The sequence below is a fragment of the Oncorhynchus nerka genome, linkage group LG18 (assembly GCF_034236695.1).
Source record: "Oncorhynchus nerka isolate Pitt River linkage group LG18, Oner_Uvic_2.0, whole genome shotgun sequence".
In the NCBI taxonomy this organism is placed as follows: Eukaryota; Metazoa; Chordata; class Actinopteri; order Salmoniformes; family Salmonidae; genus Oncorhynchus; species Oncorhynchus nerka.
The window spans coordinates 46,550,391-46,566,138 of NC_088413.1; the positions used below are offsets into that span (position 1 = coordinate 46,550,391).

At 43.1% G+C, this 15,748-nt stretch overlaps 1 protein-coding gene across 3 annotated transcripts in view; it reads left to right on the top strand.

Moving 5' to 3' along the window:
* LOC115145973 (serine/threonine-protein kinase VRK1-like) overlaps nt 1-12,252 on the top strand; it is a 44,376-nt gene extending 32,124 nt beyond the window's left edge. For 2 of the 3 annotated variants that reach the window (XM_029687697.2, XM_029687700.2), the window contains 9 exons: nt 304-391; nt 1,656-1,764; nt 2,046-2,138; nt 4,235-4,367; nt 4,863-4,983; nt 5,076-5,134; nt 8,715-8,890; nt 10,532-10,628; nt 10,713-12,252. In XM_029687697.2, coding sequence (XP_029543557.1) covers nt 304-391; nt 1,656-1,764; nt 2,046-2,138; nt 4,235-4,367; nt 4,863-4,983; nt 5,076-5,134; nt 8,715-8,890; nt 10,532-10,628; nt 10,713-10,903 — 1,067 coding nt within the window. In that variant the 3' untranslated portion in view covers nt 10,904-12,252. The remainder of the gene's footprint in view (nt 1-303; nt 392-1,655; nt 1,765-2,045; nt 2,139-4,234; nt 4,368-4,862; nt 4,984-5,075; nt 5,135-8,714; nt 8,891-10,531; nt 10,629-10,712) is intronic. The other variant, XM_029687698.2, reaches the window with a different exon arrangement.
* Nucleotides 12,253-15,748: the final 3,496 nt, after the last annotated feature.

Sequence of the window (15,748 nt, forward strand, 5' to 3'; positions counted from 1 at the left end):
CAGTAGCAGATTAGCTTGCGACCGCCTCTGGCTCGCCTCCCATGGAATTATCCTTCTCATTACTTTGAGCACCACCACCAAGTTTTAGGAAGTGTGTTTGGAAGCATTTGTATGACCGGCTAAATAGTACTATCTTGATTTGCCTCACTGTTACTTTTCACTTGCAGTCATATGGTTTAACCCTTAACAAGTGACTCTCTTTTAGCATGTTGTGATGTCGTTTTAGCTGAGTATTTATGCTGTTTTTCATATGTAGTATATATTATTTTTTTTACAACTGTTCTCCATTTTATTTTATTGTAGTTCAGAGTTGGATGAAGTCTCACAAGACAAAGTATTTGGGAGTGCCAAAGTACTGGGGGTCTGGACTGCATGAGAAAGGAGGGAACAGGTATTGACTAGTGCCTTTTTAAAACCTGGTTCTTTCAGTACCTTTGATGGCAGTCTCATTTAAATACCTTTGAACTAGTGTTACACAATATCCCGAAACCTTAGTACTTTTTTCGATAGTGTAAACATGAAAAACGGTTTGGCACTAGAATTTCTGTTACTTTCGGTACTTTTGTCAAATGTTTCTCAAGTCATCTACTGATCGAGAGAGGATCAAGTCGATCAACGCAGCCGATGTCCCCCTCATAGCGCTAGGGCTCCGTGCCTGCTCCGTTTACTCATTGCTAGCTCTACCCTGTCCGCAGAATATTGCTGATTTTCAAAGCTGATTGTCACCAAAAACTTTATTTATTCACTTAATCTCTCCAGCCTCACGTCTCTCCCAGTCAAAATCATCTTTGCTTGAGCCTGGAACTGTGTGTGTGAATGCCATCATGTGTCTTAAAGAGACAACACACACTTTTATAAAAGAAGGTATTGAAAATAAGTCTCAAATTGAATGGAAATATTGTTTTTCATCTGTAGGCCCATGAAAAGGGCTTGTAAGTAAGCATTTCACGGTAGGGTTGTATTTGGCGCATGTGACAAATAACATTTTGATTTGAAATCAGCCAAAACAAGCTCAATAACTCAATGCCTGCACACACTCCTATTTAATATGCATCCACCTGCATTGTGAAAAGGCCTAGGCTACATCTTGAGTTACCCAGTTTTTCAATAGACTATTATGTTATGTTGTTATATACTTTGTTTATTTTTTACCCAATGTTAAATTAGTTGTATAATTGATTCATTAATGCATATATTCATGTAGTGATATTGAACAAAAAAAAAAGGGTGTAGATCAAGTGCCATTCCATGACTTTGGCAAATACACTTTCTTGTTTCGCCGTGGTGTCATTTTGGTATCGAGTATCGTGGTAGTATCGAGTATTGTGATACTAAACCTGGTCTCAAAGTCAAAATTCTGGTATCGTGACAACACTGCTTTGAACCAACATAGCAATTGTTTACTTTACAGACACCCGTAAAGTTATGCATTCATGAATGTCCAACCAACCCGCCACTTCTCCAGTTGCAAAGAAAGGGATGTTGATTGATTAACATATGCGATTGGGTGCTCCCCAATTGGCACCCTATTGCCTTTATAGTGCACTACTGTTGACCAGGGCCCATAGGGTGCCATATAAGTAGTGCACTATAGGAATTGGGTGCCATTTGGGATGCGCCCTGAATCTGTTTTCCTCTGGTTCCTCCCTTCCCAGGTACAGGTTCATGGTGATGGACCGGTTTGGGACGGACCTGCAGAAGAAGTTTGAGGAGAGTGGGAGGAGGTTCCCCCGAAAACTGGTCCTGCAGCTCGGACTGAGACTCGTGAGTTTTAGTCATCTTAACTGCCGATTTTTAGATAATCGAGCCACGGGGGGGGGGGGACTAAAAAACGACAGTTAACTAAAGCATTGATTTATTTCATTCACGCTATTAAAAAATAATTTTAAAAATGTTGGCTGTTTATCTCATTTACTGTGTCTTGAGTGTTGTGTTAACATTTTTTTTAAATTCTCGCTAATTTTGTTTGCCTATGCACTACTATCTCAGGAAATAATGTGTTTGCTATTTTTTGTTGACTTCTCTTCCCCCGCTCACTTGTGTAGCTTGACATTCTGGAGTACATCCATGAGCATGAGTATGTCCACGCTGACATCAAAGCATCCAACCTCCTCCTCAGCCATAACAACCCCAATCAGGTCAGTGGCTGTCCCACCTGTCTGCTATTCACTCTGCATTGATTGGCACCTTTTTTTTTTTTTTATCTGGCCCTGTGCTAACGCACCCGACTTTGAGCTCATTATTAAGCCAGGGCTTGATGTTAAGTTTTTAGTTCAATCAGGTGTGATAGTACCGCGGGAGTGGTATGGCTCGCATACTTGGTCACTATATTATCAGGGCTATGTAGCCTAGCTAGCTATGTGCTTTGTGTGTAGTGGATTACGGTTTCAGAGGGGAGGCCTATTTCTCAGTCTGGGTACGATTTCAAATGATTGTCTCTACCTCTTCAAGGGAAGTAAATTCCTTTGACCCGATATGTAGCTAAATTGAAAAAAAACAAGGGATATGTTTATTTATTTGATTATGCTCCTGCCACTGGTTCATTAGATTCAATTAAACAAATGTGAGAGAGAAGAGGGTGATGGGAGGCGTTCATCATTCCTCTAAACAGGGGAGAGATTAGATGACTGGTAAGAGATCTTTCAAGCAAACAAGGTGGGGGCAGGGGCAAATATTTAATTTAGAGATTAATAATGTATCCATGGTGTGTTATTAAAGTGCTATTTTTAAATGACAATTTAGAAAGCAGACCCTTGGGAGTCTCAGTGTTAGCTCTCTGTCAATCTGCCTACTCTCTCCCTCCCTGCAGTTGTTGGAAACATTTGTTTGACTTTCTGTACTGTAGCCATGACTAGTATTGTATGCTTTGTACGGATGTGCCGATGCGCATCAGTCCGTGGAAACCAAAACCTATCCAAATGTAGCACGCGTCTGTCCAGAAAACCGCTAGGAATTGCTGCTGTTGCTCATATTGCGTTCTTTCTACCTTCCCGAAAATGCCGCTCAGTGTCGAACTGCTTGTAAACTGTGTCGACTGTCATTGATCTACAAGTCATTTTGCGTGCGTGCCAAACATCCCCAGGCAATGTCAATGCCCTTGTGAAACTGCGCACCCTGCCCAGTTTCGCGTGCTTACTAACGCCAGGTTGGAGGCCCGTTCCTGATCTTCCACGTCTGCGTGGCACCTTTAGCAGTCAAGTGCTAAACTTCCGTGATGTTGGGCTTTTATTAGTCGAGTGACAACCGATGTCATTTGCTAGGTTATTGTTATCTTATGTGCTGTTGAACAGTGTGTTTTACCGGAATAAAAGTAAGCTACCGGAGACAACTGTAATCTGGCTATAGCTGCTGAACAGGGTTTACCATAGGTTTTTATTTTGATCAGGTTCATCGTCAACAGCAGCGTTGGTAATTTTGCTTTAAACAGGTTGGTGTGTATTTGGATTTTTAGATGTACAATGAGCTATCATTTTTGCAAAGTGCACTGCATAGCTGAAACAAGAGGAGAACTTCCAAACTGTCGGTCGAAACCTTTCGATTTTGAGATTGGGGGGGTGAAATCGTAAATTGTGCTATATACTCATTGGCTATGTCATAGCTAATTTGTAAACGATAAATATTGATACATTGCTATCTTAAACACTTAATCTGCCAAAATGACAAGTTAATTAGGTGATTTCAGAACCAAATTGGGGGGGGGCAAAAAACAGGCTACACGGCCCCCCCCCCACACACACGCACACTCTTATAGTGGGGTGGTATATGCCAAGTCTCCCTTATGGCTCAGCTCAGGTGACTACGTAGTACATAGACCATACATCACACACACACAGTCAGCTCAAGACAGATCTAGCTCAGAGAGGCCCAGCTTATGAGCTCCATCAGCAGCAGATGTTTAATTTAGAATAGGAAATGAATGTGTTTATGCAACAAATGTTAGTGCATCAAACCAAATTGCATCGATTTGTTCTCTAATCAAACCGAATCGTATGGAATCATTTCAATCTACTGTATAACGCATCGTTCCTGTATCGGAGCCCATGTATCTTTATGCTTATTGAAAGGGAAAGATCCTTATTTTATTCTTGTAGTCCAGGTGACCCCCCCCCCACACATATGTACAGTTTATTAGTAATATACTAGTTCTAGGCCCATCTCGTGTATATTCCTTAGGTTGGATATGTGTCCGTGTGTGCATGCATGAATTTGTCTGTTTTTGTTTGCAAACCTATAGGTTTATTTAGTAGATTATGGGCTGGCCTATAGGTACTCTCCTGAAGGCATACTGAAGGAGTACAAGGAGGACCCTAAGAGGTGCCACGACGGGACCATCGAGTTCACCAGCATCGACGCACACAAAGGAGTCTGTAAGTACACCTCGCCTTTAGCCAAGCCAGGGGCACGTTCATTTGGGAGCAAATGTTGGCGGGGGAAATGGTTTGAAACAGATTTTTTTATTTTTTATTTATTGTTGATTTACTTGTATCAACACCACCTAGCTACCAGCGGTTAAGGTGCATATAACCTGCCGTTCACACCTAGCTACCAGCGACCAGTCGTTTTCGATGGGAGGAGGAAACACAAGGACACACAGACACTTAATGGTTGGCGACTCGAAAGCTTGCGAGCTGTGTTGAAAAATCCCCACGTTTATGCCCATTTCTGCTATGCAACGTTGTGACAGCCAATTGGGGTGGGCTGCTCTCACAATCACGCTTTGAAATTGGATAACAACAACAACAACTGCTGTAATGCACACCTACGCGGGCAGATTTCAACAGCTCCATCGCTGATTATGTCGGCAAATGTACGTTTCCAGAGTTTCGTGTCTATTGGTCAACTCAACCGTTGTATGTCTCCAGCACCTTGTAGAAGGAGTGATCTGGAGATCCTGGGCTACTGTATGGTCCAGTGGCTCTGTAGTAAATTGCCCTGGGAAGACAAGCTGAAAGACTCCCTCTACGTCAGAGACTCAAAACTACGGTAAGATGTCACACACGTACCTGCATGTGCAAAACACGCACAAGTGCTTGTGCGTACATCCCTCTTAAGTTTTATTTTTCTCCCCCTCACAGATGCAGAGATAACATCTCAGACTTCATGTCTCAATGTTTCTCCTCACAAGACAAGCCAGGTGAGGTCTTTTCATTCACCTTTTATTTATTTATTTTGGACTCGCCCCTGCTATCAGTTTCCTTTTTGTGTCGAAAGCCCATATTGCTGTGGGGACTTGCCAGTTACGTCGTCATTACTAGCTGAACTGACTGACTCTCTGGTCCTTGAGAACACCTGTGTTGGGAGTTCAGCCCTCCACATTACACCCCGTGCCTCTGTTTCATTCACAGTCCCAACCAGCCCTAATTGAACTGAAGCACTTCTTCATCACACACACACACAGAGGAGAGGAGAGTGGCTGTTCACTCTATAAAAATGGGACCTGCCGATTCCCTCATAATGAATGCTAATTCATTAGCACCACCGCTAATTCTCCGACCGCAACAAAACTTTCCACTTTAACTTTGTTGTGAAGCCGTGAACTTACATATGTGTCGAGTGCATCAGTGTGAAGCATAGGTGAGAGTCAGTATGGGGGACGGCTAGAGTGTTCACTGAGGTTTTCTAGCCATTTGGAGTGAAAACGCTTCAAATATGTTGTAAACTTTTTGAGGGTTTGTTAAATATCTATGATTTTATTTTTGAATGATTTGTGGGCCATTCGTACGGTATTGAGGCCTGTAGATTTAATTTGGCTCTACATATCATTCACCTTTAGAATATGGACATGGGGGCCATAGTCGACAAGACCATTCTATCTGAAGTAGGAGCACGTCCAATGCAGCTGTTTTTATCTCGACATCAAATCATTTTTAGTTAACAATGAAGTACCTTTACTGTGATTTTTTTTTTTTTTCAATTGTGGTCAAAAATAAACAAAAATAGCTTCTTAGCAAAGAGCAATTTCTCAAGCAAGACTTTTGCTAGGACTGTCTGGGAGTGGGGTGGGGGAAACTGAAAACTAGCTGTTACTGGCAGAGAGGTATGGAACACTCGTTCTCATTGGTCTATTAACTCATTTCTGGTGATGTCACTAGGCAGGCCAAAACCCCATCCCACCAAAACAGGCTGAAATTTCAGGCCGTCTTTTCGAACAGCTCTTACACTAAAGGGCATTTTCATAATTTTCACAATATTACAGTATCATTCCGACTTCATAGTGTGGAAATGTTTCGGGTGAAATCATGTTTTTTGACTGCGCTGGGCCTTATAACAAACTTTGACTTGGGGAGTTTAACTGTCCCTTTAATCCTGAAGCCAGGGTCTTGCCTCCCTCCTCCTCTCCGCCTACTGTTGTCGGCCTCCTCTCCTCTGATCCCTATGTGGCAGCGCCTGCTCTGTGCGCTTTGTGGCAGCCGTGTGACAGAAGGAGAGATTTCTCCGCGGGCTGTTGTCTTGTGCGTACAGCAACACGCAACGCATCACAACGGCCCAGAGAGAGAGGTGACTGCAGTGGAGCCATCATGGTTCTGTTGTGTCCGCCATCATCACTAATTCTGTTTGGTGTGACTTATTTTAGCTTTCACCCAGGCGGTAAACAACAGTTTGGGAGCAACGGAGCAGAAGGAAGAGGGGCTGACGCACCGTGCCACTTCCTCTCCTCATCCCTCTATCCTCTCCTCCTCACTCTCTCTTGACTTAGCCCCAAGGTCAAAGTGCCAGTGCTGGCTTTATTAGGAGAGAGGAAAGGAATGCGGGTAGAGGAGTGTAACTGGAAGGAAGTGCGCTAGCTAACACCTTTTTTATTTTTTTATTCTGTTTTCATTTCATTTCACCTTTATTTAACCAGGTAGGCCAGTTGAGAACAAGTTCTCATATACAACTGCGACCTGGCCAAGATAAAGCAAAGCAGTGCGACAAAAACAACAACACAGAGTTACACATGGGATAAACAAATGTGCAGTCACACAATGGCAATTGCCACACAATGGCAAAAAAAATCTATATTCAGTGTGTGCAAATGGAGTACAGAGGTAAGGCAATAAATAAACCAATAGTAACGAAGTAATCACAATTTTAGCAGATTAACACTGGAGTGATAGATGTGCAGATGATGATGATGATGTGCAAGTAGAAATACTGATGTGCAAAAAAAGTAAATAAAAACAATATGGGGATGAGGTAGGCACTTGGATGGGCTGTGTACAGTTGGGCTGTACAATTGGTAAGCTGCAGTTGAGCTGCAGCGATTGGTAAGCTGCTCAGATAGCTGATGTTTAAAGTTAGTGAGGGAGATATGTCTCCAACTTCAGCATTTAAAAAAAAAAAAAATGCAAATCGTCATTGGCAGCAGAGAACTGGAAGGAAAGGCGGCATATTTAGGTGTTGGCTTTGGGGATGACCAGTGAAATATACCTGCTGGGGCGTGTGCTACGGGTGGGTGTTGCTATGGTGACCAGTGAACTGAGATAAGGCGGAGCTTTACTTAGCAAAGACTTATAGATGACCTGGAGCCAGTGGGTTTGGCGACGAATATGTAGCGAGGGCCAGCCGACAAGAGCATACAGGTCGCAGTGGTGTGTAGTATATGGGGCTTTGGTGCCAAAACGGATGGCACTGTGATAGACTGCATCCAGTTTGCTGAGTGGAGTGTTGGAGGCTATTTTGTAAATTACATCGCTGAAGTTGAGGATCGGTAGGACAGTCAGATTTACGAGGGTATGTTTGGCAGCGTGAGTGAAGGTGGCTTTGTTGCGCAATAGGAAGCCAATTCTAGATTTCATTTTGGATTGGAGATGCTTAATGTGAGTCTGGAAGGAGAGTTTACAATCTAGCCAGGCACCTAGGTATTTGTAGTTGTCCACACATTCTAACCGTCCAGAGTAGTGATGCTTGGCGGGTGCGAGCCGCGATCGGTTGAAGAGCATGCATTTAGTTTTACTAGCATTTAAGAGCAGTTGGATGCCACAGAAGGAGTGTTTGGCATTGAAGCTCGTTTGGAGGTTTGTTAACACAGTGTCCAAAGAAGGGCCAGATGTATACAGGATGGTGTCGTCTGCGTAGAGGTGGATCAACACCTAGATAACAAGCGTTCAGAGCATCAGTTTTTCAGTTTATCGTCAGTTGTGAATCGTTGATTTGACTTAGTTTGTCTGTTTTTGGTTCAATATGGTACGTTGTTTCTTCTCTGTGTTGGATGACTATTTTTATCACAAGGTTGTTGGAGCAGCTTGGGAATCAGGTAGAAATTCATTGCCTCGTACTATTTTCTACTGTGTGCTTCATTGAACAGTAGAAATGAAACCACTGCAGCTAGCTACCTTTAATTGTGGATAGGACTCACTTAAAATGTGTTCTTAAATCTGTGTGACCCTCTCAGTAGAGATTACCATAAATGGAACATCTAAATCAACTTTCTTTATTTTGTATACTGGAGATGGTGCTGCTTTGGACAGCATCCCTTGAGGAAGGAAGCAGCTGAAACACCGGGGCTTAACTATTGAGTTAAAAGCTGTTATTAATATCAAACTTGTATTTTCATGGTGTGCACAATGTCTCTAATGTTATGATCTTCAGTCATTCTTTTGGGGTAAGCAGCGCAGCTCATATACAACTTTATCTTCAATCTTTGCTTCGTGCGGGGACTCCTGACCTAAAACGTAAGGCTCAAATCTAAACCCCCCCCCCCCCCCAAATCTATTGTTTCCTCTCCTTTTTAGACGAACTTCAGAAGTTTATGGAGGAGGTGAAGACTCTAAGCTACACAGACAAGCCGGCCTATCAGAAGCTCCGGTCCATTCTGGAGGCGGGGCTTAAGTCGATCGGCGCCAAAGATGACGACAAGCTGGAGTTCTCCTCATCGGTCAACGGAGTCGGGCCATTGTCCTCTGTCGAGGTCGGTCCACAAAGAGCCCAACACAGAAAGACGTGTTGCTGTGCGGTCATGGTAGCCTCAGCGTTTAAAACCTGGCACGCTCCAGACCTTTTTGAAGCCCGGCCTTTCAAACGGAGCCCATTTCAACCACCCCTAATGTGTTTACCTGTTAAAAGCCATTTGAAATGTAAAAATGCCTGAGCACGATCCCAGACTAATTGTGCACGTTAGTGTGAATGGCTGCCAAGTGCATTGATTTTCAAATCCAATTAAGGTGTGATGCTTTTAACAGATGTACCTTGACCGCTGCTTATTGGTGTTTTTACACCCAAACCACACACACACACACAGAGCCTTCATTTTGCTGTTCAAAGCCATTTCTACATTACTCTGGCTTCCACACTGGGATTCCTCCAACCAGCTCAAAAGCCTTTTTCCATTTCTCTCCTCCCCGCTCACTCGATTCTCACAATTCCTTTCCTGCCCTCCCTTCTCCATCCTACCAATCTCCCTCCTCCTCTCCCCTTCTCTTCATTATCTTCCCCTCTTCCTTCCTCTCTACCTCCCTCCTCTCCTCCCTCCCTCCATCTCTCTTATCCGACAGGTCTGAGTACCTGTGTTTATCCCTCGCTAATGTATCACAAATTTGCTGACACGGTAACCTTGGTGTCGGCGCGGCCCCGCAATCAGCGCACCGCTCTCACGGCAGAGGGAGGGATCTCCTCCCTCTTCCTCCCCCCTCCTCGCACTACCCACAATGCCGTTTGCATATGGAAGGTGCCACCGGGGAGCTGGCCCATGCCAGTTGAGGGTTACCTGCCCACTGCCGTTATTGTATGTAATTATCCAGCCAATCTGTTCAGCTCAGCAGGGTCTGCTGGTAATCATGAGGTAGCAATTGGCAAAATGGAAGTCAGCAGAGAGGAGAGAGGGAAGAGAAGAGGGGGGGGGGGTTGGGTGAGTGATAGTTCAAGTCCGAGAGAGGGGCGAGCGTTCATTATACAGTCTGAGAGATGGAGGAAAGGTGGAAGGGAGGAGGGAAGGAAGGAGAGATGGAGGATTTGATTGCTGTCGTTAAGTGCATCTTTCTCGTCGCATCCTTCTCGGCTGGTATGATTTCACGGACAAAGTTATTATCTCGTTTTAGTCTTTAATCTGTATAAGGGGGAAAAATTAAGTCATAGTTTATGAAAATGGTACCAAAGGGATCACCTCACTAAGTACGGATACAGCTCTGCTTTGTCAGTTACTAAACCATCAAATCTCAACTTTGACCCCAAAGGAAGTTCCAGATGCCTTAAATGATGACCCGAGAAACAGAATTAGCGCTGACCATTGTTGTTATTTAGATAGTCATGGAACCATAATTTAATTTGTACTTTGAATGGATTATTCCTGTAGAAGGTTTTCTTACTCTGCGAGATGGCAGTGATAATTGCATTTGCTCAGATGTCACACAAGGCTCTGGGCAGATGTAAACGTTCGGTCGTCGTGTACCCAAGCAGAGTTTCTCATTTCATGTTTGATTTTGGCCTTCTCCAAGGATTCTGCAAGCGGACCGGGAGATTTGACCACTGCGCTCGCTCTCTCTCACTGTTTCTCTTGCTGTTGCTCTCTCTCTGCACTTGTTCTCATCCCTCTTTTCTTTCCCTCTCCTTACAGAAGACTCCCAAAAGAAAGAGAGCGGTAGATTATAAAGGGGAGGCTAATGACGAGACCGACGGCACTCCCGCCAAGAAAAGAAAAGCTGAAAAGAAAGGTAAGAATCTCCTTTTTTCCTTCTCCCTCCCCCTCTCTTCAGGTTAAATCTCACTGTTTTGAAATTGTAATCTTCTCCCTACAGAGGTGAATGGAGTGAAAAGGGTAGTCATCCCCAAGAAGAAAGCGACCCTTAAAAAGACTGCTGCTAGCCCGAAGAAGAAGGCTGCTAGCCCCAAGAAGATACTGGTGGAGATGGCTACTCAGACCACTCCTGGCCTGAAGAGAGGTAGAGGTAGACCCAAGAAAAAGGCAGACCCATTAGAATCAGAATGAGTTGAGTTGTACTTCTCATTCTGTGTTCCAGCCACCCTTTAATTTGAACTACTTTGCAGATATGAAACAAACAATCATAATATCAGACAAAAAAATGTCAAATTCCCAGTTTACGCTACAAAATCAACTTTGTAACGGTTTTAAAAATAGCTTCTATTTGACTAAACAGTCCATGATGTAGACTAAGACATTGTTGGCAGAATAGATGGATGCAGTTCAATGCATGATTCATTTAATTCACCAATACATTTCTTGGTAGTCCCAAAAAATATTAGGCTATCAGGTTGTAAATCACAGCTGGCCTGGTACATTGTTTGAGCCAAATGCATTTAAACTCAGTTTTTCACAATTCCTGACATTTAATCCTAGTAAAAAATCCCTGTCTTTGGTCAGTTAGGATCACCACTTTATTTTAAGAATGTGAAATGTCAGAATAATAGCAGAGGACATTTCTCTAAAAAGTACGATCTTTGTCCCCATGTGCAGCTGCAAACCGTAGTCTGGCATTTTTATGGCGGTTTTGGAGCAGCGGCTTCTTCCTTGCTGAGCGGCCTTTCAGGTTATGTCGATATAGGACTTGTTTTTCAGTGGATATAGATACTTTTGTACCCGTTTCCTCCAGCAGCCTAGCATTAGTTGTTCTTGTTGATTTGCATAACTGAGGGAGAGAGAGCCCACCTCTCAATGATTGTAAAGTTCCCAAATGTAAGAGGACTCTGTGGTGTTTACGTATTTGCAGAATTCCATTCAGGTATATTTTTGTTGCATTTATCGAATGTGCTCAAATGATCTAAAAGTTGCGCTGTTGTAGCTGCCTGTAAACACACAGTCCAGTTCAAAGTGAATGCTGGCAGGCCTATCTGGAAAATGGTTTGTTTGTATAAAGCCCTACTGTAGCTCCGATTGCCTACAGCACACCAGTCTGTGTAGACTTGGACAAGACAGATGTTTTTATTAGGTTTTATTTACTGCGGTGTCTATTACTTGTCCAAACTCACTGCCAATTTCCCACTCTATATTGCTGTAGAAATTTTACAACCACCTTAGTATATGTAAATCCCAAACATTCTAAGAATTTATATGAAAAAAATGTTGACACAACATTATCTAAGTGCTTGTCAGAATGTTTCTAAGTGTCATTCTTCCTGGGGGTGTATATGAACAGATTTTAATACGATTTCATATTTCTAAAATGCTGTCAGTTCCACTTTAAGAGAGACTCCTTTTTTAAAAAGTTTCTACAGTATCGTTTGTATCTGTTCTGCATTTTTTTTTTTTTTAATTTACATTTCATTTTGTTAACACGCATGGCCTTCTGTAAGTTGGATAATAAAATAATAATGATGTGAGTTTCTGTGGTATGCTTTCTGTACACCAAAACGTGTCATGTAGAATGTCCACCCACTCTTTGGTGATGAAATTCCACATCCTTATATGTTTATGAGAGAACATTTTACCCAAGACAAATATGATTATTCGTGTTCTTGAAATGTTAAGTGGGGTTGTTTTATCTAGCATATCTTTAACATTTATTGAATATCCCCAAAAAGTTGGGACTTCAGTTGGGACTTCCTAACCGAGTACATCCGATTAATAAGAACAGAGATGTGGTGCAGGTTTCTCGTAACAACTGTTGAGGATTTTACATTTTGGGGTTGTCGTCAAAGTTGTTAGCATGACAGTCTGAATGAAATGTAAAAATGTGTTTTTCATTGGGCACCCTATATCATGTTTGTGTGTCATGTATATTTTGAATCCAATAGGTGAAAAATATATGGGAAAGCTAAAATGCCTCCATGCTACTCAGTCATCCCACACATACAATACACTTGGTTTCCTTACCTGTTTGTCCTGCATAGTTTCCATTTACAACATAGATGACCAGTTTCTACTTAACATTATCTTCTTCTCGTGACCCCCTAATAGATAAGTATCTCCCTCTATATTGTGAACTGCTGATGGGAATGTGAAGCGCCAGTTTAGTGCTCTAGTGTGTCTGACATGATTGGGTACCAGGGCTGAGGGCTCATATCCCTTCCCTCTCTTCTCCCCCTTCCATCTCCTCACTCCACTCTTCCCTTTCCGCTTCTAGCTTCTCCCATGGCCTGTCCTCCACCGGTGGGTTGGCCACAGCTTCAGTGCAGTAATTAGGCCTGATGTGCAGGACTTCAAATTAAGTGACAGGATTTACTAAAACTGTCGCAAATTAGACCGATTGTGTCTAACTTCTGGAACTGAAAATGCCTGACTGGGGCCGAGCGTAGTATTTAGGGTCAAGGGACTAATGTGAGGAGATTAGAGATTATTTAACGGTCATTCGGTTCACATTTGGCGAAAAGAGATGGTCAGACATAGATTAGTGTCTCTGTAGCCCATATTACTGATAAAGTTCACTATTTTACCATCGTCTGTGGGCAGAGAAGTGGTTCTTTTGAACATCAATTTATTTGAAAGACAGGTCAATGTGGAATAGTGCCTCTATTACTGATTAAAATAATAACCCTGTTCATTTTTTTCTTCCTATAGTCACATTGTTATGTTGCATATTGATTTAAGCTTTCAAAAGACATCCACCTTTTCCTCACCTGATAGTTGGTGATAGTTCAGTATATTACCAGATATATAAAAAGGAAACCTCTGCTTGTTTCCAAAAACATAAATCCTTTTGTCACCTGAGCTGCATTTTGTCATACAAGCTGTCCACCTTACCACCACTGTCCCCATTATGCACTTCTTCAGCCCATACAGACCTCTCAGCACCAGGTGTTTCTGTTGAAGGCAAACTACAGACCACCTATCTATCCCCCATTAACTCTGGTTAGATCCCTGCCTTTCTCCCTCTGTCCCTCACACTCTGTAAGGCACACGCTGCCCTGGCTATAAGTGACACACCACACACAGAGGAAGATGTCTTTGTAAATGTTTGTGTTTTGTGAGCCTGCAGGGTCTCATGGCTGCATGGTGGTGGCATCGATCCCCTCAGCCCAGCCCGGACGCATGGAGGGAGGTAGTAAGTGCACCCCTGCCTGCCTGTTCCCTTCTCTTTCCCTTCCCAGAACCTGGGTTGCGCCCCAATAATCTCTCCTCCTTCCTGAAGAGTGCACTCGTTCACTACTCCCCACAAATGTGAAAGCATTGTATTGGTGTAGGATAGAGGGAGTTTTCATACACCAGTCATTTCCTTTCAAATCCATGGAGGGAAGTGAACAAATGCACACTTTGGGAGAAAGGAAGGATAGATGATTGGGACACAGCCGTGACCTTGGGGGCGCACAGCCATCGCTCCTCAGTAGGGGGCAGTAGCACATAATGATGGCACAGAGAGGGGGGCTGGAGAACAAGGGGAGGGGTGAAGGAGATGACACTTAAACATAACAATACCACCTGTTCCTTCACTAACGCTCACGGCCAGGCACAGTCACAGACTATGTCCCAAATGGCACATAATGGTAGCACTATGGGCCCTGGTCAAAGGTAGTGCACAATGTAGGGAATAGGATGCCATTTGTAACAGTTACTCTAGTGGTAGGGGGTGACAGTGTTTTGCGGTGCCCGACTGCGGACATTGATTGACCTGTGTTTTTATCCAGTGCCTGACTGCAGGTGGGTGTCTACATGCTCCCCGGGGCCGGGATGTGGCTGAGGGACACACACCCACTGTCCGAAACACATACACCATCCGTAGCACACACACTGGATGGACACATGCTGAATCGTGACAACCTTCCCAGCAGTAGTATAACCACCTCTTGTCCATCCTGAAGCACCAGGCCATGATATGGATCTCAGACCGATATGGACAGACCCAGCCTCATAATACTCAATAACACTTTAACTCACTAGTGTCACTATTTTAAGTGTTGTAACTTTTGAGGCAATGTCAGGTCGCATTTATTGAGGCGCACTCAAGAGTTCAAAGTTAATAAAATAAAAACTATTTTAAGAGGAGAAGACGAGGGAGAGTTAGTGTTTTGAGTATTTCTGTTTGTGTTAACCATTGACTGTACTGTATAGATGTTCGCTGACAGCAAATGACATCTACCAGATTAAATGAAACACAGGACATTCCTGCAGTCAACATGCAAATTGCATGCTCCCTCAGAACTTGAGACATCTCTGGCATTGGGTTGTGTGACAACTAGACATTCTTAGTGGCCTTTTATTGTCCCCAGCACAAGGTGCACCTGTGTAATGATCATGCTGTTCAATAAGCTTCTTGATATGCCACATCTGTCAGGTGGATGAATCATCTTGGCAAAGGAAAAATGCTAACTAACAGGAATGTAAACAAGAGAGAAATGCACTTTTTGTGCATACGGAAAATGTCTGGGATCTTTTATTTTAGCTCATGAAACATGGGACAAACACTTTACATGTTGCGTTTATATATGTGTTCACTGTACATTGATTGATTGATCTTATGCTGCTCAAATATAAATGACAAACATAAATTGTAAATTCATCCAGTATGTTAAACTCTTCAGGAACTATTTTGTTTTGTTCCTGAAGGGGTACAAACACTTGGCACTAGTGGTACCCTGTCAGGTCATCCTTTGTACTTTTAGTTAGAAGTGCATGCCTGTCCCCCAGTTCGGAACACACGCCACACCAGAGCTGCAAAATTCCAGTGACTGTCCAAAAAGCACAGATTTCCCATCTGCAAGTCACATCATGCTATCTAGCAAAATGATGTGTAATTCCTATTGGTCTCCAACCAGAATTAGGATATCCCAACAGTTAGAATTATTATTCACCTGCATTCAACATTCAGAATGCATGCCAGGGTTTGTCATATTGTGTAGAGACTACCTAAACTATTTAAACTTTAAACGCACATTTCAGTAA